Raw genomic sequence first — 24,170 nt, 5'->3', positions numbered from 1 at the left:
TATGCTAAGCTAAGCTAACCATCTGACAGTACGACACGTGTTAGGCAGATGTGAAAGTGCTGTGGATCTTCTCATCAAACTCTCAGGAAGAAATTGGGTTAGAGTTATTTCCCAAATTAATTACACATTGGCCAACAGATTTCTTGCATTTATAGTTACGTCCTCTGTAAACGTGGGTCTCACATTGTGTTGTTTTGACCAAATATTGCTTTTTCCTGTTACTTATGAAGTGTTGCACTTGTTTAATGGGTTCTATGGTTACATGTAAGCTACTAATGCCCATCTTCATTGTATGACAAAGCTGATACTTTTTTTTCTGTCGTCTGTTGTACGAATATCTTCTGGCCTTTTTTTTTTTTTTTTTTTTTTTAATCGCTTTGGTCATTTTGCAATAATTCTTCTTTATTCAAAAAAAAAGAAAGAAAATTCACATCTGACAGAAGCTTCTATGTTGCTTGGCCACTGACTTGCTTTACTATTGTAAAAAAATTATTAATAATAAACTGTATTTTGCCTGCATCCCTGTATACTACAGAACGAAGAGCAATAAACTTATCACAGCAAAAATCATTTCGGCATTATCTTTTTATTCATGGCCAATTCACAAGAAGCACACAATACAGGTTTTCAATCTTTTCCATGGGAACTTTATTTGTAACCCTTGATAAAGATACAATATAATATTCATTGCCCTTAATATTATCTTATAATCTAATATGAACATTCTAGTAAATTGCAATTTGTACAACATGTACCCTGGAGATTCATATTCACCAGTGGTAAGTTAGCTTCCTGGAAGCACATCCCATGACAGAAGAACAGACCTGGAGACAGTTCGAAGTCAAAACCGATCCATGTGTGGCCTTTCTCTGGGATTTGCACCATTTTGCGTTACAGATAGAAATGGAAAGAACAGAGCTGACAGAATTCTCCACAGAGAGAATGGTGTCTGGTCTACAATGCATCTCCACCAACTTGGTTGTAATGTTTTACCTTCCTGAATAGGGCACATGTATTCAACAGGTCTGTTTTTAACAAGTGGCCCTGAACCCACCCCCTCACCATACACACACCAACGATGGTGGCCATTTTCCACATTTACACACATGTAGAGCCCATGTTGTCAACTTTAAATAAAATGTTAAAGGGGACTTCCTTGATATTACAAATTAAGTGCGGTTGCGATGTCATAGGGAGGATTACTGATGAGGTCATCAAGCTTATTCTTTTGGGTTTCAGAGCTTCCTCCATATGAAAGACTGTTCTTTTCCCAGTCTGTGTCATCAATCAGCGATAAGAATGCATTTTTCAACATCAAGTTGAAAGAGAAAGAATATCAGTATCGTTCTAACAGATACATATCAATCTGATCTTGGATCACGTGACAAAATCAAGACAGTCACATTTGTTTCTGTGTACTCTTGGATTAATGTCATAGACTAAATCACATTTAATTACTTCATATTACTGGCATTTGCTATGTTGTTAATTATAAGGGTTTAAGGGGATATATTCTTACTGTCAACACATCTTATGAAAAGACCATTAACAAAACATGTTGAGTATTTTTTGTCTTTCAATTCTACATACACCATGTTGGAATTACCCAATGTCCCCAACAAGTTTACAGTCTCCTCCTGTTCAAGAAGAGTTTACTGGGTTTACTTACACACCACAGTGCCTATCAGGTTTCTGAAATTCCTGAGCCTTACTACGGTGTGCATTTATGAGTCATTTTGTGATACAAGTGGATTTGGGGCTGCCAAGCAACAGACAGGGCAAAGAAAATGTGGACAAATTAACACTGCTAATTTTGAACTTTTCATGAAATTTGTTCACAAAAAAATAAAATAAAAATGGTAGCTTTGTTCATGTATTTATTCCATCATGGGTCTCTACAGTGTCCCTGTGTGGAAGGACCACCATCCATATAGACAATTTGGTTTCGTAGCTAACTCCAAGTAGTGTGAAGGTTGTCCTTCCATTCTGCGGGGGAGAGACCCGCCTGGTAGACGTGGCTTTCTGAGAGGGAATGACAATATGTGAATCTCAATAGTCTCAAAGTTGCGTCCTCCCCTTTACCTCTATCTGCCCCAGTGTGGTAAACTTTAGTCTATCACTGCAGATGAAGGAAGACAGGTGAGTCAATGCGCTCTGGACTTTGGAAATGCACACAGAGTGTAATACATGGTTTGGTGTGGAAACATTCTATCATCAGTGCAAGCCAGAGAGACATGCCAAGTCACGGAGAAACATGCCGAGCCCTCGGTGACCTTAAGGGTCAAAGAGCAGTAACTATGTGAGGAATGAGCTTCCTCCTCTCCTGACAGTTGTGTGGTTGGTATGGAAGTGGATAGTTTGTGATTTAGCAGCATTTACAGTTATCTTTTTTGGACAGGAACCTCCCGCCAGGACTTTTGAAAATGTAGTTACTGTTGCTCACCATTGAATGGCAGCATGGTGGACCTGTGATCAGTGTGAATGAGCAGTTGAACTGTACAGTGCTAAGACAGGCCGCTGCCAAGGAGGACTAAGGCTCATTTTGAAGCATTTCCCAGCATCCATATCTGCTCCCCACCTGATTTAATCATCTCTGTTTAGGAATGAGCCTTAACTGTTGGGCAGAACCTGTCAGGAACAGCAGATTAGATGTACTATATACATACACATTTACATCAGTGGACATATTGTCCTAAAGTAACTTTACATCAGGCAATGTAGCATTGGACTAACCCCAGTTAGTGCCTCTTACACGTTACCATTCTGTTTAAATCACAAAACTAAGCATCTTTCTTTCCAAGAAATGAATCATTGATCATGTCATTTAATGACACATTGCAGTTTTCAGGGTACTTTTTTTTCTCTTTTCTTTTTTAAAGATTCTTCTGCCCATCTTAATCAAAACATACTTACACACAATGAAAAAAAATGTTCAGCCTGTTTTGTGAGTCGCAACTACACATTAAGTGTACCGTTAGCTAGAAGTGACATGTTTAATTTGTACAATGGTAGCCAAAAGCTTATGCGTTTTATTATTATTATTATTAGGTATATTTCAGTCTTCTAATTTTTACTTTTGCATTGTATAAATCAAGAAAATGTACATGTCACAAGTAGCTCCAGTGCTACACATGACACATAGCATAATGCTAACAGTAAACCCTTGCCCTATTTTCATTTGCAAGGTCTATGGAGGATAAATTTACCCAGCAGGCTTTTTATTTTAAGTTCATTTAAGTTAGTTGACTGCGCTGTCTGGTCATCCGGTTTTAAATTTTATTTATTTTTTGCACCAAAATAAATGTTAAAAAAAAGTTTGCTGCAACTAAACGAAGATGTACCGTTAGCTCGAAGTGGCACGACGTGCTCATGCCGCACAGTGTCAATTATACGTTTCTAAGTTTCATTAGCAGATATTCTTTAAATACTAATACAATTTTTATACATATTTATAATTTGTGTTGTACAAAATAAGCCAAGTTATACGTCATTCCTCTTCAGTTAGAACAATATAGTGATTTGCTGAGCTCCGATGCTAATGGACATTTTCATACACACTTTATCTCAGCCTGCCGGTCTTTGCTAGCAAAGACTCAGGTAGACGTAGTAAGCAGTGTCGTATTTTAGCCAATGCTAACTGTGCTGACAATTGTTTTTGACTGAAAGATTTTATTTGCAGCGCATTAAAAGATTTTTAATCTACTGCCTTGGGTCCAACCGAATGGAGACGTACCGTTAGCTGGAAGTGACGTCTTATTTGATTTGTATATCAATAATATTGGCTGCAGTTAACTATCCTGCTATAGTTATGGTATATAAAAGGCACCTACAATTATCTGTTGTACAAAAACACCATTGTTTTTTTTTTTGCCTATTTAACAAAGATCTATGTAGGATACATTTTGGTAGCAGGCTTCTGATTTTTACGTAGTGTTGACTTTTACCAGTTAACATAAACACCTGGCATATTACATCAGTTACAGCTAGTCAATGTCTAGGATGTATTTTTTAAGTCTGCGAGTTGACTGTGCAGTTAAGCAACACCGACAGATACAATTATATTTCAGGAAAGCAGATGCTAAGCAACGTGACTCAACCGTAATGATAATAGACAAGAGATACAAACTGATGCCAGCATTAGATGTGAGAAATGTCAATCGTGCCAATCCTGTATCAAGACAAACTCTCACAGATTGCATATTGAAAAAAACAAAACAAAAACAAAAGCAAATAAGTAAAGCCACGCTACCGAATCCATGAGCTTTCCGGAGAGAAACACTTTTGCATTACTCATTCATTTACCTTGAGTGAAGGTGGTCACAACAGACTGCATGAAGAGTGTGGTTGTTTAGACAGTAGGTCTGTCGGCATACATCATGTCAACAATTCAGAGGTGAACACACATATGCATACATACAGTCCACAATGTACAATCCATTAGGTGGCTATTTTTTTTTGTTCATATGTCATGAGCGTCACTGTTCAACATTTTATTTGGTAGATTCTGTATTTGTGTACAACGAGTTCAAGTATATATATTCCATATATGTATACTCTATTCCTTTTTCCTCACATAAAAAGATGCATTGCATTTTACTAAGACAATGGTATGTCTTCAAGGTTTTGTGGGTGAAAGATGGATGATATTTTAGGTTTTAAAATGAGGTGATGGAAAGTGGAAAGGTTTGCTTATTAATATTCATCTCATTGCACCGGGCAATTAGGACTTAGTTCCTTTGTTCTTTGGAACGTGTGAATGAACAGGTGATCCTACGTAACTCTGAGGGCTAAGATGTCAAGCGTTGCATCACAAAGCTTTGTGTCCCACCCACTGCATGTTGGGTGAACCTCCCACCCACCCACCCCGACCCTGACCCTACGCTAACTCAGTCAGTCAACATACATAGGGGAGATGGGGGAGGCAGGGATCTGATCAAGGATGCGACACACGTAGGTGGCGACGTCCACGAAACGCTCCTCATACATCAGAATGAAGGGGTGTTTCTGAAGGGAAAGAACACAAAGCTTCAGTTTGATTTGTGTAACACTGAAGTCATAGCCTTTCCTGAGTTATCTAGCTGGTTTGAAGTTAGCGATAACTGTTTAACTGGTTGTGGGGCATTTAAATAAACAGTACTGTGCCTGTATTTGATATAAACACAGACTATAGAAGCAGCAAAAAACAATCGGTGTAAAGGTAAGATTTCATGGAGCAGAATATGCTTCTCCTTGCTTACATCTAAAGCTGCACTGATGTTTGATTCGGAAACACAACCCTGATATATTATAACTTTCTGTAATTGTTCTGGTTAATGTGATAGCGAGTAAAGTTCCTGCTGAGGGAAATATTTATTGTGCTAGCAAATTCAGCTTCTTACATGTTTCACCAGTTAGGTTTATGTGTACACTGACAACTGTTGAAGAAAAAACAATAAGCTAAAAAGAAAAAAAGGCTAAAGCTAAGAGGAAACGTTGTGTTTGGTACATAATCATTTGACCCATTTCTTATATAAAACCATCAGTGCAGCTTTAAAGCTTCAACAGTCAACATTATTTCATGAGTTTACGAACTAAAGAACTGATTTCTTTACTAAAAGTCATTTTGGGATCCTACAAGCCCCAGGTCCACTGTGTTGCAGTTGGCTGGGGTCACTGGACCAGTTATGTTTGAAAAAATAAATAAATCAATCAAAATATGCACCACTGTGATTATAAGCAGTGGGAACTGTTTTGTGAATTGATCTTAAATGTCCTGTTGGAAGGATTGTCTTTGTGTCATATTCTGCTTCCATGACTCAACAACACGAAACAGTTTTAAAATAACGAGAGCTGTAACTTACCAGAAGCTCCTTGTACTTTGGCCTTTTTGATTCATCCTTGGTAAGGCTGGACGGAAAAAGAACACATTTTAAAACTCTGTGAGCAGAAAAGACCAAGTGTTCAGATTATACATGACTTTAGATGAGTATAATTAGAGAATGGCCAAGCTCAAAATACATACATAAAATTGAGCTAATTATCCAAACCAAACATCTACTGTCTGGGATCTCCATGCAGTACTGAATGTAATGGTGCCTACCATAGGTTAACGAAGTTGATGAACTTGGGGGAGAACTGCCTCTCCTCGGAGTTGCTGAGCTGGGGAGGCTCTCCTTTCACCACTTGTGTCAGCTGATCAAAAACACTATTCCACTTGGGGTAAGGAAACCTTCCTGTGGCCAGCTCATACTGAAAACAAACACAAACAGGGACTTGTGACGGGCTGACAGAGTGGATTTTCCGTCTTGTAACAGCTCTGATTCCAGTGTGGTCAGACAAAACAAAGGTAAGGTTTCACCATCAAGCTGACGACATTATTTGTCTTACCAGAGTGATTCCCAAGCTCCACACATCAGATCGGACATCATAACCTTGTCTGGAAGCACTGGGGTCTATCCTTTCGGGCTGAAAACAAACAATTAAAATATTCTGTAAAACTCAGACACTTCATTGGCTCGTTCCCACAGAGAGGTCAGGGTCTACAGTGTAACAGATCCCTAAGACTTCTTAAAGGTTCAACTTGTTTCAACTCCTGCATGTCATTCAAGTCACTCATCATCATGGTGGCTTTTCCCTAAAACTATTTCTCTGTAGGGGTCAAGTTAAAATGATAATAATCTAAATATGACAGTGCTTGTTACAACCAATAGAGTTAAATCATGCTCTTGATACATTCAAATTTTGAATGTGTTTGAGGGTATTTCATTTTGTCTTGGTTCTGGATTCTAGTTGTATTTAGCAAAAGTTATTCTTACTTTCAGTCGATTTTTAGTCAAAGACTCTGAACATTATTGTCTCTGCTCAGTAATAACAAAACCCTCACGGTTTAATCTCGATATGGTCTAGACCGAGTATAAAGATAGAAGTCGAGCTGAAAGAAATTGATTCCATTTTCCCATGGTACTGGCATTTACTGTGATAGAGATGTTGAACAAGTAAGAGTAAGAACAACTCTGCTCTAATAACATAAAGTTAAAAATATACATCCACAGACAAAACATTTTAACTTAATGATTCAGCAAAAAAAAATCTATCCCAGTTGTTTTTGTCATTAGTCATTCAGCAGAGATACAGTCAGTTTTTCTCTACAGGTGTGCCAGCAAAGATCTATCTAAAAGTCTTGATGCTGTGACTGCTTCCAAAGCGTCCTCTACACAGTGCTGTATTAAGCGTTGGAATATGTTTGAAAACGACAAATTACAGTTCAAGAATGTCTGTATAAATACGCAAACAATTCTGAAAACACGTTTTGACTTTGTCACTGTTTGATAACAATTGCAAATTTAGCCAGGAATGAACATTACAACACAAATAAAGTGTGAATGATATGCTACCAATAACCTCTAAATGCTTGGGTCTCTTTCATAGACTCCAAAATATCTTGGGTTGTTATTGCCAGAACTACTGTCATCAAAACCCCTTGATATCAAGGAATATGCTGCTCTACCAAGCCTGCACAACTATGTTACTGTTCCAGTGACCTGTAGGGTTGGGCTTTATCACCACTGTGTATGAATGTATTCATTGTAAAACACTGAGGGAACACTGCCACCATGAGGTCAAACGTAACTTGGGGATATGACTCTATAGATTTTTTGAGAAAAACATTAAACAACAAAAAAACAATGCTTCTAATCCCTTTTGACTTTTTGATAGCAGAACACTGTCGAACAACAAGGGACACTCGGTAGCTCAGAGCTTAACTGAATAAAAAATCAGGGAATTAGAAAGGATACTACTATAATCCTGCTGCACTCAAGGCCCGAGACATGCATTTAAGGTTAGGGAATGAGACAATTAATTCCCCACCTTTACCTGTTTGGAAAACCTTAAATTATCTTAGATTCTTCCAAAGCCCTGAAGTAACCAAAACAAAACTGTAGCTTTCACTGAGCCAGACGTATACAAAATAAACAAAACATCATACTTTGTGATGAAGGTTCCACTTCTGAATGAGGAACAAATGAAACTTTGAGGTCCTCAAAACCTTAGCGGCTACAAATGTCTCAGACATTACTTTTATTGCTTACCGCCATGTAAGGCCTGCAGCCTGCATCTCTGGTCTTGGCTATGGAGTCCACCAGCTGGCCACTGATGCCGAAGTCACACAGCTTGATATTACCCTTTCGGTCCATTAGAATGTTGGAAGGTTTGATGTCTACAAAGAAAGAAAGGGACCATCACATTGAGAGTAGCATCAGACAAATAGAGTCTGGAATGCAGTTCTTAATATGACAAAATAAAGACGTACCTCTGTGAATTATTTTCAAGTTTTCTTTTAAGTGGTTCAGTGCTTTAACGGTCTGTTGAAGACAGAAGACACCTGTTCAGTTTTGATGCTACGCACACTATGACAAGTAAAATGTATGAAGAAAACATGAAATAATTGCTTACTGCTAATGTTATTTTGCCTAATATTTCCTCTGGAATGACGTCATCTAATGCACAATATACATATTTGTAGAATTTGTCTAATGAGGTAGACATGAGTTCCATACAAATCCAACAGTCGCCCTGAAACAAAAAGGGAAAGGTTGATTTTCTTACAAAAACAAAATCACTTGGCAGTAACATCTACTGGATAACTCAATAAGTTCACGATGACTATATTAATGATTCACAATGAAATAATAGATTCACTATATTGCTGCAATGTAAGGGCCAAACAAGACAGGATTTGAGAATGAAGCGGTGAGGTCAGTGTGGGTTTGTCACACCTCTCTGAAGAGGGCACCGTAGAACTGAACAATGTAGGGGCAGTCACTACTCCTCATCACCACGTCAAGATCCATCAGCAGCTGCTTCTGCTCCTTCTCATCCACGGTGGAGCGGATCCTCTGAGGGACGCACAACACAAAACACATGAGAGTCTGTATTTTGAACTAATTACTTGGTCTAGATGAAGTGAGCTCACACAAAGGGTATCTATTAGTGTGAGAGTCTATCAGCAGATCACCTTGACAGCCATGATCTGGCCTGTGGGTTTGTGGACCATTTTGTTGACGGAGCCGTACGCCCCGCGACCGATCTCCCCGAGGTCTCTCAGGTCCTCCGCAGTGAAGTCACAGTGCTGCTCCGGGGAGATCTTCAGCTTCCCCGACGACTCGATGCTGTGTGTCCGCAGACGCTCTCTGGAGAACCCGGGGAGGATGGGACCGGATGGGATGAGGTAACGTAAAGGACAGAGTGGAAGGAGGAGGCCACAGGAAGGGGAAGGAGGAGGAAGATACAGAAAAAGACAGTGTAGAGAAGAACATACATTATGGATAAACAGCGATATGATAAATATTTCATCAGCATTACTAAGCCTCTGTGAAATGGAAACATTTAAAGGTTCCATGTGGTGGCTTTGTCATTTCTTGTGATATTTGATGAGAGGTGAAATCTGGACAAAGCATTTGTTTTATTTTATAAATTTTTTAAACCAAAACTCTCCTTTAACCGCTGAGTTCCTGACATTATAGGTGCTGTGTGGAGTTCTGGACTTCCAGTAGCACTATAAAGTAATATTTTAAGGGTGGGCCCCTGCTTTGTTGACTTTTTTGCGTAGAACACATACATGCTGTTATAAACACACACACATCTCCTGCTATGTTTACTACAGTTGATGACATGCCAGGAAATTTAGAAATTTGTCCACAAAACCAAAAACATATTGCACTTGCAAATATGAACACGGTCGTCTTCTTATCACAAGAATAACAAACTATCATCGTAAACTAATTTGAGCAAATATAATACAAGCTAAAGGTACCATAGCTGCTGCAGCCAACGCAGGAAGGAAAGCTCACAAAACAATACTGATGGTTCAAATGTGTACGTTTATAGGCTTATCAATATCATGATACCATCATAAAGGCATGAGTAGATCTGACTATAATCACAATTATGTGTTGCATTCAATTTGTTGCTGAGAGGTAGGCTGTTTGTTTGGCATATAAGACAATTTCAGCCTTGTTCAGTCTCTGTTTTAGGAATATAAAGCTATCCAAAGACCAATAAAGCAATGAAACGGCTTTATAATTGCCTGCTGTCATAACCCCGATAAGCCAGGGTTTCACAAAGTTACCTCACTAGACTCAAATTCTGGTTTATAGCACAGACATCTGGTGTATTATCTGGTGTATTTTTTGGTGTATTTTTTAAATCTAGCAGAACTCCAATGACATCCAAACCCAACTGTCTACTCACATGTGAGGGTTCTGGAAAGAGGGAGCTGTCGGATGAAGCGGGAGCCTGGAGGTCGGTTTCACTGGAGGGTTGGCGAAATTCAGCTTCAGAGCTTTGCGTTTACCTGGTGGGATAAAGAGAGGAACAGATCCAGATTGCCACAACATGCACGCCACACTGTGGGTTTCAACCCGCTGGTGCAAACGGAGGATGCACACAGTGTGATAAAATGCTTGTCGTACCTCAGTAACACATCTGTGCACACTTGAGATAAGCCGTCATGTGCACAAAAAGCAATATCACCAAATTTGTGCCGCAAAACTTCCACATGATCCAAGTATCAGCACGTTGTTGTGCACTGTAACGAATTAATCTGATGACTCGACAATTGTGAGCATCAACCTTTGGGGTTATCTCAAGATCAGAGGAAGCACAAAATGCATTTTGAACACAAGCAAAGTGCCCACATGGACAGGGGTTCCCAATGCTCAGACAGAGTGAGGGCACCAGCTCTTTTAGCTGTATGCTTCCAAATGAATCACATGCAGCCCGTTTGCAACTTACTAGAATAGTTTGCTGTGCAATAATCAAGGTGCTGACATTGGGAATCCCTGGTCAAGACATTTCCATTGATAATTTTTCTTAACATGTGCAATTCAAACCTGAACAGTTCCCTTGAGTAAAAGTCAAAGCGAGCCAACACTCAAACAGCACTTTAACGAGACTGAAGATGGATTCAGACTAGCTAAATGGATTCAGGTGCATTACCTGTAAGTGTAAGTGTAGATCCAGAATATATTGAACAGTTAGGATTAGGCATCATTAACAGTGCTGAGCTGAAGTGTTGAGCCCTCTTTGCCATGCCCTGTCCAACCAGCTCCTGAGTGCAAACAGATCCCTTAACCTTTAAGCCCCGATGCAAATGAATCTTTCTAGACCAGAACTGAATCTGTAACAGTTAATAGCAGTGAACAGTGGACAGACTCCCCAACTACCAGAGCACCACACAGGCTGTTTCAGTAGTAAACAGTGGCTTCCTCTCACCTGTTCTATCCAATTATTTCAAGAATCTGCGGCTCAACAACAAAGCAGATCCGTCACTAAGCAGCACTATGCCCAGTCTCCAGCCAACAACTGGACATACGCTCGGCTCAGTGAGCGGCGCAGAGGGGAAGGAGACCACTGTAGACTATTGAGGTGTACCCACAAAGAGTAGAGGTCAGTGTGCTTTGTGTGCGAGTCTAATGCTTACTTTGGGGCACTCCAGACAGGCTTATCTGAAACCCTGAAGTAAAGAAAAGACATTTTACTACATTTTCTTAGGGCTTGTTTAAGTGTGAATGGGTCATTATTAACAAGTGCCATCCCAACAAGAGTCAACGCTGAAAGTGGAATAAAGGACAGGTTACTCTGAATGTGCTTTAGCTGGTAACACAAGTTCAGTGTTTTGGTGGGTCATTGCACGGCCATGCAACTGAATGGCTAACTTGGTGTGCTTTTATTGGACTGTATTCCCAAAGGAATGAGAAATAGTTTCATTTTAACAGGTTTAGCCAATGCTAGCCCAACAGGAGAATACATGAAAAGGATCTTTTGATGAATTACGTTCAGTGTCACCCCCTACAGGCAGCACTTCAGCACTACTTCATATTTAGAAACAGAACCAGTGAGATTGAAAACTGATGGTATGCAACTCTTGTTTCAAGTAGTCTACGTCAGTCATGTTCCACTGGCAGATACCTCTCACTATCATGATCATTCTGCTTTGCATATGTCACTTCTGACACTGTACAACTGGTGTCTTACGCCATAACATTAATATACTGGATGCTGCTCTCCCCAATTACACCTTTTAATGTGAGCTAAGCTAGCCAGCTGCTAGCTTGATGATGACGGTTTTATAATCGATATACAGACATGAGAGTGGTATTTAAATTCTCATCAAACTCTCGGAAAGAAAGCAAATCAATGTATTTTCCATAATTCCATAAAAATCTGCCTTTTCTAGAGCAGAAAAGGCATCGTTTTAGCTTAGCATTTGGTAATTCTGCCTGAAAAACTGAAGCACAAAATATTAAGACGTGAATCTGACCCAGCACCCTACTACACAAACAGCATGATGCCAAAGAAATGTGTCATTTTGTCATATAACACCAAAAAAAATAACATCAAAAACAAAACAGCTATGGCTGCAGTAGTGAGATAGCCTTAGCTACATAGAATAGAACAGAACTTTATTGATCCCTTTGGTGGAAATTGCTTATATGATATTGCTTCATATAGACGTACTTCTTCTTGTTTGTTATATTTGAAAACTCAATTTTCATGCTCCGGCATCTTAAAAATGTAATTTTAGTTTATTGTATCACACCAACAACACAGCAGTTGAATTTCATCAAGATGAAGAAAAAAAAAAAGTCAGTAATCGCAAATTATATGTAAGCTAATGCTGCTAAAAGCTAACTAGCCTTGCTGAGCACATTCGCAGTTAGCTGCTACTTTTTCACTTTGATTCCAGTGAAATTCATAATTTTACTTGATTAAGCAATGTTTGAATTACATATTTTAATGCATTTAATTAAAAATGTACATATTTACCTATTTCATGAGTGTAAATGAGCAAGAAAGCTACAAGAAGAACATTTTGTTTGGTGATGCAGTTTCACCCTTATGCCAGACTGAAACACAGTGCAGTATTTAAATAATGTTTCAGGCTTTGACAATGATGAATATCATCCTTCAAGAGCATAAAATTACGAGTTTACATCTATTACACAGACATTAAACTTCAAACCCACATTTCTCTTTGCTGTTTTTGAAGTGCTCTTTGCCTTAAGGCAGAATTAATGTGGGACTTTGAGGGTCCTTAAGTCAAACTAGCCTGATCTTATTTCCATGACAGCACTGATAAGCATCACAGCCTTTTAATTTGCTACAGCATTTGTACAATAAATAAAGTGGCGAGCTGAATATGTTGCTGTACACTGAGGACTTGTTTGTCCCATGGGTGTATTAATGTGTCTGCCTGTCAATTTCTCTCAGACGTCACCTGCGATTTTGCAACCAAAATATTTGCGGCAGCCCAAAAGCCGCTACCCTCATAGATCTGGAGATATGGAGTTTGTATATGCTGATGCAAACATTATCAGTGAAATAAGCAGCCAGTGCCAACCGCAGTGTCCTGATGATAAGATCAAATACACCAAACCCATAAACCAAAAGAACCAATCTTCTGCAAAGTGCAAAAGATGCATTCAGCATTTCACAACAATCATTAAAAAGGGTATTTTTTGGTGGCCAAGTGTCACTCCATTTAGGCTGCACAGACACCACAGCAGTAATATCAACTATTCATTTTCATTTCACCCCAATAGCTGCGGGTGAACCACAGAGCAGAGGGATATGCCAGTAACAGTCGCCACATGCCAGACGAGAATTAGTAACATCCCACTTTTATACGCTGCATTGGCACAATATATTCAATGTTTGGGGAAGCAGCCCTAATCAGCTGTTTGTAGGTGGTTAACAGCCATAACATCCTATAAAGTGACATATACTAGTGAGAAGTGGTGTCTGCAAGTAGAACACGACTGACAGCAGAGCACCAGAGGTTAACAGTGTCCTGCCACTACAACCAGCATATATCTGAAGCTGCCTCATTCTGATGTGTGTGCTGGTGAAGGAAACGCTCCGGACAGGGGTTTGCTTGATGGTGTCTCATCACATGGGGTCTGTCTACTGTGTCTACTTCAGGTCCTTCTAACATGGAAACTTAAAAACATGCAGATAAGTGGATAAAATGCAGGTTTTACAAAAAGGAAAAAAAGGAAAGAACATTTTTAAAACAAAATAAGATGAACAGAGGGGGATGGATAGGGAACATTTCAAGGAAATCCTTTGCCAAGATATGCTCTAAACAAACAATGTAAACAAATATCCTCCAACAGCAGACTATAAACCTAGTAAAATAAGAGGGAATACCTGTTTCATTTTGACATCTCCAGCAGGTGTTGGTTTCTGCAAGGTTTAGATAAAACATTTGATACTAGACATCTGCCACACAGTGAGAAAATGCAGCTCAGATCTGTTGAGCACACTGGATACATGAGTGTGCAGCTGTTTATTAGGTTAAGGCTTCAAAAAGTAAATCAATCAAACCTACAGTTTGCCAGACGCTACCATCAACACATCCATTATCGGACACAAGCAATGCAAGTCTCATGCCGAAAAGTGAACATCTGCCAAAAACCAGATCTGCAGGAGCTATTACCCTGACGTCTCCACAGAACTTTACCTACAGTACAACCAATCCAGCTCTTTCAACCAGCTGAAATAGCTTTAAAAAGCCCAATTTGACTCATACAATGCTGTTATCCATCTGCCAAAAAGGAACTATTGCAACTGATGCATAGGATTAGACTTTTAAAATGAATTGGATGCTTCATGTCCAAGCTGAATTGCCCAGTTTTCATCCGCAGCTGCTTTTAACTGGATTTATAACATGCAAATACACATAACAGATAACAAAATGGTGTCTTGGTGAAACTTAAATGTTTCTTGTAAACAAATACAGTCAAATGAATGTTAATCAGGCCTAACGTTTAGGACGATTGTAGGAAATATGAGTGAACCGTTTCTAATGTTTAGGCTGCATGTGTTTGGTATGTCCAATATCCTTATTTAGACTGTAATGTAATGTTTTTTTTGTGTATTGTATAAAGAAATGTGCTTTCTATTTACAATATAGGCCATAATCTTAAAAATATCGCGCTAACAAATGAGATCAAGTCATTTCGATGAATAAAGGACATTTCAGTGTCAATGTAAGTGCTGTGATCACTATTTGGCAGGTGGCAAGCTATGTTAACATGAGTTGAATTGGTCTTTTAAAGCTTTTTCAACATGTGAAAACAACTGGACTTATTATACCCCAACACACAGAGCAGGTAAAGTAATGCACTGACATGAGGATAGGTGCTCCAGTTAATGGCAATCAGGGGTTTTAAGTAGAGGACCACTTTTTGGCAGGACACCAGACTTCTGATTTTAGCAGTGAAATTAACGAACCTGATCACTGACAATATGAAGTGTAATCAAGTAAAGCTTTTTGAGTAACGTTACAAATCGTTACAACCCTGTCACTGAGAGGTTTTCCCAGTTTGTATTATGTGTCACCGCATCTTATAGACATTTGTGACCAAACAGGGCTTTTTTTTTTTTTTTTTTTAAATGTTAGCTTGGTGCTGGTTTTAGCCGAGACCAGGCTTGTCTTCCTGTCCGACAATGGATCTCAGTGTGGGCTTGGTAGCATCGCATAAAAATTCACACTAGCTAGAAATTTAACCAAAAAAAAAAAAAAGAATAAATAAAAAAATGACTTTACATAGTTTAAGTACAGCAGGGATAAACTCAGAGGTGTCATTTATGCTAGCACTCTCAACTGAACTACCGTTAGCAACACACCGAGCGATAAAGATCTGTCTGTCGGTGAGAGAAGACTGAAGCCTTTAAACACGGTTATTGACACGATGGATATAATCAGTAAAGCAGCTTTATCTCTACGAACTGTACCGTTTCTGAGCCACTGACAGCGGAGCCCTGAAACACTGGCCTGGCTCGGCAGAGAAACACACTTCAATGTAGGCCTTGGAGCAACTTCTAGCAGCCTGTGCTAACAACATCGGCTAGTGAGTCAAACAGTGATTCTGAATGTCTTTATCATGGGACACTTTTTGGAGAATGATGGAACGATAGAATTAAACTTGAGTGTGCCGCCACAGGCCCGTGGGTTGAGACACTCCACAGCAGCCTGTGCATCACTGCTAATCTGGTAGCCGTGTAGTTTCAGGGAGGTACGTGAAGCCAGCAGAGGACAGCTACAGAGCGACCGGAACTTGTCCAAATGGGCCTTCTAAATAAAAGTGCAGCTTGACAAGCAGCTAATTACCCTGCTGGTAAGATACAATTATTAAAGAAATTTCGCTTGTATCAAATGCTTAGTATAGTTGTGAATTAAAAAAAACAACAACCATATTTAATACTAATAATATTAAACATTGTATTAACTTGGTCACACCTGTCATGAGCCCCGGCCAGTGTTTTATTTTGAAAGCTCAGCCCGTCCAGATTGAGTCATTGTGTCTGTCTTGACTGTAGTGTTTCTTGCTTCTGGAAGCTACCAGCTACCTTTTCCTACCACTAACTCAACAGTCTCCGGCAGCGGCAGAGCGCAGTGAAATAGAGGCCGTGCTCGCCTACCTTGCATGCTGCTGCTCTGTGTCTGCTGGTGGAACTGGTGCGACGTGGATCCTACGATGCCGCTGCTGTTGCTGGAGCCTGTGGAGTTGCTGTTCGGACTGGGAGTCGCCATTGTTGTGTTGGATTCCGGCAGCAGCGCTCAGGCTGCAATGCAGAGAGTGAAACTTCGCCCTCTCTGCCTCCAGACGGGACACTGCGCCACTTGAACGCAGCAGCTGCACCACGGCCACGTCTGAGCCGCTGCTGCCTTCAGGGACCGTGGGAATTACAGCGAATCACGACTGCACGGCGCGGTGTTTGTCACAAAGTCTTTCAGTTAATTGACACACTCAGAAAAATAAAGGTGCTAAATGGAACCCCAAACTGCTTCTTTGCAGACATGCCATAGAAGGAGAATTTTTTGAAAATATTTTAGCAAGAGGGTCTTTAACGAACTTTAAAATGCATTTCAAAGAAATTTATGAAAAATAGGGAATCATTTAAGGAATCATTTTCAAGATAATTCTTTGTGGACCCACCTGGTTCTGTTTTTATATCAGGACTTGATAATAGTTTAAGTAAACTGGACTGTTTGACTGTTTAATCCCAAAATCAGAACTTGTTAGATTAATTTGTATCGACAATCACTTGTACGTATATATATATATATATGCAGTTGAAACCAGAAGATTATGTTTTCAAAAGTTTGAGGATTAAAACTGTTTGTGGTATCCTCATCAGACCATTTGTAAAATATCTTAGAATCAGTGTAACCAAAGACACACCTTAAACATGCAGGACAAATACATTAATGAATGAATGTCAATTTTGGGCTGAATATGTTGTTACAAAGAAATCTAACAGTCTTGGGAAGGCAATACCCAACTACAGTGTAATCCCTACATTTATCTTGCATATTCAAGAGCCATACCCAGAAATTCATCAAGACCATCAAAGCTGTTAAAGACAGAAATTCAACTGTTGTTAAACTGTTGTGGAACTACAAAATAGTTGACGACCGGTAACACAAATATGAATGAACATATATTTTAATATCAATTTCTTTATCTATATTTACCTTTCTATTTTAATTTATTTTATTATTATTTCATAAATGTACATTTCTTTCTTTCTTTCTCATCAGATGTGCCTTGTACTGTAGGTGGTGTTTATTGGTATAATTATATGCCATGATGTTTTTAAGTGTTTCTAAAATAAAGCTGTTTATCAAATATTCAGAACTTGTACAATTCATCACACGCTATACATGATCACATTTTATGATGTACAAACTGTATTCACTCAACTCTCCCAGGAAAATGTTGAAGTAGACAGAAGGAGCTCCTGTGTTCCACTGTGTTACAGTAGCTTTGCCTTCTGATTCATGTTCTCTGTGTTGTCGTTGGGAGTCATTCAGCTGAGTAGATTAGTTTGTGTCATATTTATTTTACAGCTGTGTTCTTGTCACTGTGTGTCAGCATGTCAAAGAGGATAGCATATTCCGGAGATGGTGCCCCTCTGTTCTTGACCTTTGAAATAACAGTTTGATTAAATAACCTGAACTCAAGCTCCTCTTACAGGGCTGTTCCATCACGGTTCTGGTTCTGGATGCTGAACATAATCTAGAACCATTCTGAGCATCCAACATTTGCAGTTCATCACAACTTACATATGTTTACTATTAATTCAGTTTACATCATGACATAATGTGACAAGAATGTACAGATGTGACACATTTTTCTTAATCTAACATGCACGTGTGATGAAGTATTAAGGTGTCGGGTCACTTTAATATATCAAAAGATACACCTGTGCATCTCTCCTGGTGGTGCATTTGAGGAATCGAAACGTCCTTCAAGATGACCATCTCTGTGACGCTCCTGTAAAGTTATTTTCTGCAAACAAACCCACATCCCTATCCATGTTAATGTATAACGCCACCTGGACATAGAAACTGCATGTATAGAATTGCAGACAAATTTGAACAGATATGAGTGAAGCAATGTTTCTATCAGAAATGCAGGCTGGTTCCAAAGGTGTAACCCTGGTTCTACAACAGAACTGGTCCCAGAGCCAGAAGTTCCCTTGTGAAAAAGCAGTGTTACTGGCAGCGTCATGGCTTTCAGTTGCATCTCTCAGTCATAAGTCCTTCAGTCTGTACATGGAGTCTGTTCAGTTGCTATGGAGATGGGTATATGGTGGCTATATATAGACAGGTGGAGCATTAAAGGAACAATGTGAACAAATGAGTGGAGCAACAAGATGCTTCCACACAGGTGCACTGCAAGATACATTTAAGCAACTAACATCCAGTCGTGCTTTGTGGCACGGATAACACTGCTGAGTGCCAGCTTAGTCAGAAAAAATCTTCATGATAGGCCACGGATGGCAGGAGCTTCAGTCACAAAGACTGCTCAGATGTGTAGTGTTTAATAGGAACAGTGACATCTGCACATACGAGAAATATATCAGTAAATAAGGTTGGATGTGGTAGTTGATGGTGCACATTTGATGACCGTGCTTTTGCGTAATCTGCAATGTTTAGGTGGATAGTACGTGTAAAAGTAATATTCACTTCCGAGCAGAACATTACAAGACGATCGGTGTTATTCACTTCCCCTGTGAGTGGGTTTTATATTGTAGTCATTCATGATGATTTAACATGACATCCAAGCACCAATCCACTGGATTCAAAACAGCCCAGAACATGATACTACCGGCACCATGTTTAATGGTAGGTCATTCCACGAAGAAAACTTGATTAATACGACTTTCTACATTACCGAAAGAGGTCATTCAAGTTGTATGTATATGCTAAATTTATGAAATAACCAAAACACATGATTTTTTTTGTCTGACAAAGACAAGTGTTTCAATCATTGCATCATAAGAGTCACTGGAAACTCTGTATACAAGGCAAGGTGAAGCTTTCTGTTCAAAACTCGATCTGTTCATGGTCTTTCTTCCGCACACAACACAACCTCCAACACATTTTATCACGGCATCCACTTCTACAAACGACAACAACAAAATCCAAACATAAATTTCCAATGTAAAGCCATAATGGTGTACTGGTGTTATATGTCTTTTATTAATGAACTCATTGCTTTACAGTGTAAACCAAAGAGATCTGCATTCACGCTCATCTCATCACCTGAAAACTGGAGTACACACAATATTGCAATATGCTGCACTAATTTAATTTCTCACTCATGCAGCGTAACAGTATACGAGTCAGTTATGTGCAACTGCAAAAAGGCAGCAATTCAAACTGAAAAAAAACCCACTTCTTCCCTGAAGTATTTGCATATAAATATTATAATTTATCCCCAGAATAAAACAGAAAGAGCACACTTTGTCCTGATTTTAAAACTAATACAAACTTAAAAGTGCAATAAATTCACTGAGGTACTATGTTTGTAAAGCATTCCCATCTTGGTGTTTTTACATAAGTAAAAAAAAAAGCAGAGAGTTATCTTCCACTGAAGTGCTTTCATTACAATAACTTAACTGTCACTGTGTTTGAAGCTGAGAAGAACATATATATCCTTATGCTGTGGGATGGAAGCTAGAATTTTATCCTGTAAAGTGACTCATAAAGCGCCCTGATTTGTCGTAGAATGAACCATCCTCTCTGTTTTCCAGTCTGCAACACACCTCTCAAAAACCCAAGCTTGTCTTTACAGCTTTAGGAATCTTTAAATCTCAAATATTAGGTTCACAATTTTTCAATTTATCTGAATATTGAGTGGTTTCTTCTGATTGTCATTAAACAATCCGTTCCAAGTGCACTTTCAGTATAAGTAGGAGCAAAATCCACAGCTCTATTACTGAGGAACACAACATTTTCAACTCTGTCTAAAGTTGCAGACTTTCAGACAGAAAAAAAAAAACATCAAGTCGTTATTGTTTAAAGTTCTTTTCATATAGACCTGAACATCTGCTTTGGCTGAGGTGGAAAAGTTGGTGCATCAATAAAAACATTTCCTTTTGCCATACTTCTAAAAAGTTGGCAAAAAAAAAAACAACCCTCAAAGACCTAGCTATAGTTGAGGTAAGCACAGAAAAGGGATTTTACGTTAAAATGAACACATATGTGGAAGATAGCCACTTGGTAAGTTCACCTTAAATTAACCATAGATTTTACCCCAATCATAACCGCATAAAAAATAATATTTCATGGCCAGTATAAACATGAAGCAAAAGCAGTTTTCATGTTGATATGAGCACCTTCACCTTCTAGTTTAAGACAGGACTAAAAAACTGTGAAGTGATTCTTTAGCTACAGCAAGTGTCAGACTGCTTGTTGTCACTTTGGCATCCTGCAAATAGAAAGACTCGATCTTTGATCCGGCCGTTCCCTTTCAGCACCATCCTGTCCTCGTAGACGGAGACGGTGCCGAAGGCGTCGCTGTCAGGAGGCGTCTCGATCACCCCCTCTAACGTCAGGTAGTGCACTCCTGTGTCTTTGTCCTGGCAGTATCCGCCGTCATGGTCGTGTCCTGCCATGTAGCACACCACGCTGCTGTGGGAGCGTATGATGGAGAGGAGCTCGTCAAAGTTCCATGCGAGGCACATGGCTGTTGTGGAGTTGGGGTGCACAGGGAGGTGACCTGGGAGAGGACAATGAAACACTTGTGGTCACCTTTAGGTATTGTGAGCAGGCGCGTTGTCATGGTGAAGCAGCCACGACTTGTTCTGCCACAACTCTGCCTCTTCTCGTGCACTGAGCAAAGCAAACGCCACAGGATCTCTTTGTAGACGTGCTGGTTGATCATCTGAAGGGGAAAACTCATAGTTTGGAGTTTGGGTTTGAAATATATCTTTTGTGACACCAGTCCTGGAACTTTTCTGACACACCTCATATAAATCACTTAATGGCACAATCTGTCAAATTAAAATCACACAGCCAAATGCCTGAATGAGCAAATCATTAAATCTAAATGACACATATAGTGCCTCGAGCAACAAGTTCTACTTACTGACAATAGTGACTCTTTCATGTTTGTCATCAGCCGAGGACAGCACAGAATCCAGCCAGTCCAGCTGGCCCTTACTGAACCCACCATTGAACATTGTAAACCTCTGCCCGAGTCCCTCCGGCACTGAAACAAGAACACAAAGGTCTCAGTTAGTTGGCCCGCAGTCTGGGACATTGGTACAATATAAATTAAAGATTTAACTGACTGATCAAAACGCCACTGGTCTGTTAGCAGTCTCAGTACAGAGACTGTGATGAAGCAATCTGAGCTCTTCAGCAATGCTGTTTCCTCTCTACAACTACTGCCAACTGACTGTGTGTGTTTGTACTGAAGTGGTCCAGTAGAGCTGCTCAGGGGCTGAGGAGGAAACGCAAGGATTCAGACACAATGTTCATCTACATCTATCTAGCAGACTGTCCTTGGACAAATCAGTCAGGATTTAAAGGAAAGACATTTGTTAAATTAATGTTTAACTAATTTTAAACTCGGGTTTGAACAGTGTCTGGAGTGTCCTTGTTAATGGAGTCTATGTCTGACCAGTCTACCTGAAAAAGAGATCACCAGACTAAAGTCCATGGAACAGCTGCAGCATGTAGCAGTCGTCCTCAAATGTGTTCAGTCCCTCCCATTAAAGCAGGAAAAAAAAACAGCTGTCACCGAAATAAGTTGAAATTGACAAAAGTAATAATAAATTTTAAAAAAAATAAGGAAAATCATGACATTGCTTTTGAACTGCGGTTCAACAGAAATATTTAAAATAAAAACAAAACAAGCAAACAAGCATGATGGGACCCCTAAACTAATATTTTGTTGAACAACCCTTTGAGCCGAACACTGCAGTCAAGTGTTTTCTGTAACTCTCAGTCAGACTTCTGCACCTGCTGACAGCTATTTGGATGTTGGCTCACTGCTCATCAGCAAAGTGCTCTAATTTGTCCAGGACAGTTTTTCTTTTCTTTTTTTTTTTTCCAATCAGCGTTTTCAATAACAATTCAAAAGCAATGTCTCATTTCACTGAATTATAATTTTGCAAATTTTTATTTATTATTACTTTTAGTCAGTTTCTAGTTATTTGAGTGACTATTGTGAATTTTGCCTTTACTTTAATGGAAGGGTATGAATACATTTGAGGACCACTGTAGTCTCATTTTAACTTCTGTACTGAATCATTCACTAAAAAGTCAAGTACCGAGAATCATGTTAGTTCAGATTACTCACACAGAAGCAGTAAAGGTAACATTTCTCGGTAATAAAGCCATCATCCTACCTGGGGGACAGTTGAGGTCCTCGTTGTTGTTGTGTTGTCTGATCAGGTTCAGAGCGTTGCCGTACTGCTCGCTGGACGTGTCTCTGCCCAGCAGGCTCACATCGTAGGCGTCCAGCACCACGAAGCTGAAGCCGGGGAACGGGCTGAAGCGGTAGGCGTAGCAGTCAGCCGGAGCCGGGGGTCGGTTCGGGCTGCTGCCCGGCTCCGTCTTCGGTGTGCTGTTGAGCTTTGACCGCAGCAGCTCGCTCCTGCTGAAGTTGTAGAACTCGTGGTTGCCCCACACATGGTGCACCTCCACCGGGCAGCAGCTCAGCTCCGTCAGCACCGAGTCCAGCGCCCGCTCCGAGGCGCCGTGGCGCTTGTTGAAGCCGTCGATGATGTCCCCCAACTGGAGGATGAAGTCCGGCCTGACGGCGGACTCACACCAGCCTTTCTGAGCGTTCCCGAGCAACTGCAGGCTGCTCCGGTAGTAGCGCCGGTGAGAGCGGGTGTAGTTGAACCCGTCGTCGATATCTGCGTACTGAATGTCGGCTATGACACCGAAGCTGAACAGCGGCGTTTGGGGCGGACAGTCGCTCATAGTTGGTGTTTTTGGGCCGCTGTCTGGGTCTGTGTGTCCCGCTGGAGCTGAGTCAGCGGTGCTCTCACATAGGAAACACCGAGCTACCGGCTGAGGGTCCTCTCCCCCTCCACATGACATGTAGCCACAATAGACGGTTCAATTTCCTCCACGTCCCTCAGCATGACAGGCAGGAACCGACCACACACCGGAAACACAACAAAAGCACATCCGGCCACAGCCTTCAAAATAATACTGCCAGACAAGAATACAAGACTACTCATATTGACAATTCAAAAATAATTAATAACATTTATCCCCAATTAAATGAATAAATAAATAAATAAATAAATAAATAACGTTTGTCCCTGTAAAGAACTTTTACACTCCAAATTCAACACAGATGATATGAATGTGAATTTTGTAACATTAACACTGAAACAGAAGAACATCTTTTTTTTTTTTTTCTTGTACTTTTTCAAAGATCTTCTGGAATAGTTTTTGTGCCTGGGCCCATCATAATAATTTGTATCGATTACCACTAACATGCAAAGAAATTTAATTTGGAGTCACTTTTTTTTTATACACAAGCTGTTTGCACAAAAGTTGGGTCTTTTCAATGCATATTTTATTTGAAGTGGTCTGAGAGGACACTAGACTTCTGCAGCTCTGCTTGACTCGACTGACTTAGAGGCTTTTGATAACTGAGCCCATGACGGATGATTGTAGCCAATCTCAGCCAGATCAGGTGAGATGCTATAAAGAGCAACAATGTCAGGAGTGAGAGGTGGACATGGTGGTGCAGCGGGTTAAACAAAAGCTTCAGAAACTGAAGGTTTTTTTTAAATCATGTGTGGGAATGTCAACTTTTAGTCTCTTTGTAGACTTAATTTTGCACATTTGAAGTGTGTGGGGG

General features: G+C 39.9%; 2 protein-coding genes across 4 annotated transcripts; both read right to left on the bottom strand.

Moving 5' to 3' along the window:
* Positions 1-567: 567 nt before the first annotated feature.
* map2k4b (mitogen-activated protein kinase kinase 4b) lies at positions 568-17,075 on the bottom strand. 3 transcript variants are annotated; one of them, XM_008296702.1, is made up of 13 exons: positions 16,468-17,075; positions 14,191-14,226; positions 11,462-11,494; positions 10,231-10,333; positions 8,996-9,170; positions 8,757-8,876; positions 8,434-8,553; positions 8,291-8,342; positions 8,070-8,197; positions 6,367-6,444; positions 6,080-6,228; positions 5,841-5,886; positions 568-5,004 (listed from the first exon to the last, which is right to left on the bottom strand). In XM_008296702.1, exons 1-13 carry the CDS (start codon positions 16,577-16,579, stop codon positions 4,891-4,893), a joined length of 1,266 nt encoding a protein of 421 aa, XP_008294924.1. In that variant the 5' UTR covers positions 16,580-17,075; the 3' UTR covers positions 568-4,890. The 3 variants fall into 3 exon arrangements, with proteins under 3 accessions (XP_008294924.1, XP_008294925.1, XP_008294926.1); XM_008296703.1 differs by lacking the exon at positions 11,462-11,494 and having other exon boundaries at positions 16,468-17,072; XM_008296704.1 differs by lacking the exons at positions 11,462-11,494; positions 14,191-14,226 and having other exon boundaries at positions 16,468-17,073.
* A 2,440-nt stretch (positions 17,076-19,515) lies between these two features.
* On the bottom strand, positions 19,516-23,406 carry adprm (ADP-ribose/CDP-alcohol diphosphatase, manganese-dependent). The gene is made up of 3 exons (XM_008296701.1): positions 22,696-23,406; positions 21,429-21,551; positions 19,516-21,059 (listed from the first exon to the last, which is right to left on the bottom strand). Exons 1-3 carry the CDS (start codon positions 23,393-23,395, stop codon positions 20,725-20,727), a joined length of 1,158 nt encoding a protein of 385 aa, XP_008294923.1. The 5' UTR covers positions 23,396-23,406; the 3' UTR covers positions 19,516-20,724.
* Positions 23,407-24,170: the final 764 nt, after the last annotated feature.

This window comes from Stegastes partitus, unplaced genomic scaffold (genome assembly GCF_000690725.1).
Source record: "Stegastes partitus isolate 25-593 unplaced genomic scaffold, Stegastes_partitus-1.0.2 Scaffold1147, whole genome shotgun sequence".
NCBI classification, from domain to species: Eukaryota; Metazoa; Chordata; class Actinopteri; family Pomacentridae; genus Stegastes; species Stegastes partitus.
This window is presented reverse-complemented; position numbering and strand designations above follow the sequence as displayed.

Coding starts and splice junctions, on each gene's coding strand:
- map2k4b (XM_008296702.1), bottom strand. CDS start 16,579: ATGGCGACTCCCAGTCCGAACAGCAACTCCACAGGCTCCAGCAACAGC. Junction 8,877..8,995: donor GCCAGATCATGGCTGTCAAG/GTGATCTGCTGA, acceptor TGCGTCCCTCAG/AGGATCCGCTCCACCGTGGA. Junction 8,554..8,756: donor ACGGTGCCCTCTTCAGAGAG/GTGTGACAAACC, acceptor TTTTTGTTTCAG/GGCGACTGTTGGATTTGTAT.
- adprm (XM_008296701.1), bottom strand. CDS start 23,395: ATGTCATGTGGAGGGGGAGAGGACCCTCAGCCGGTAGCTCGGTGTTTC. Junction 21,552..22,695: donor GGACCTCAACTGTCCCCCAG/GTAGGATGATGG, acceptor TTCTTGTTTCAG/TGCCGGAGGGACTCGGGCAG. Junction 21,060..21,428: donor TGAAAGAGTCACTATTGTCA/GTAAGTAGAACT, acceptor GTCCTCTCCCAG/GTCACCTCCCTGTGCACCCC.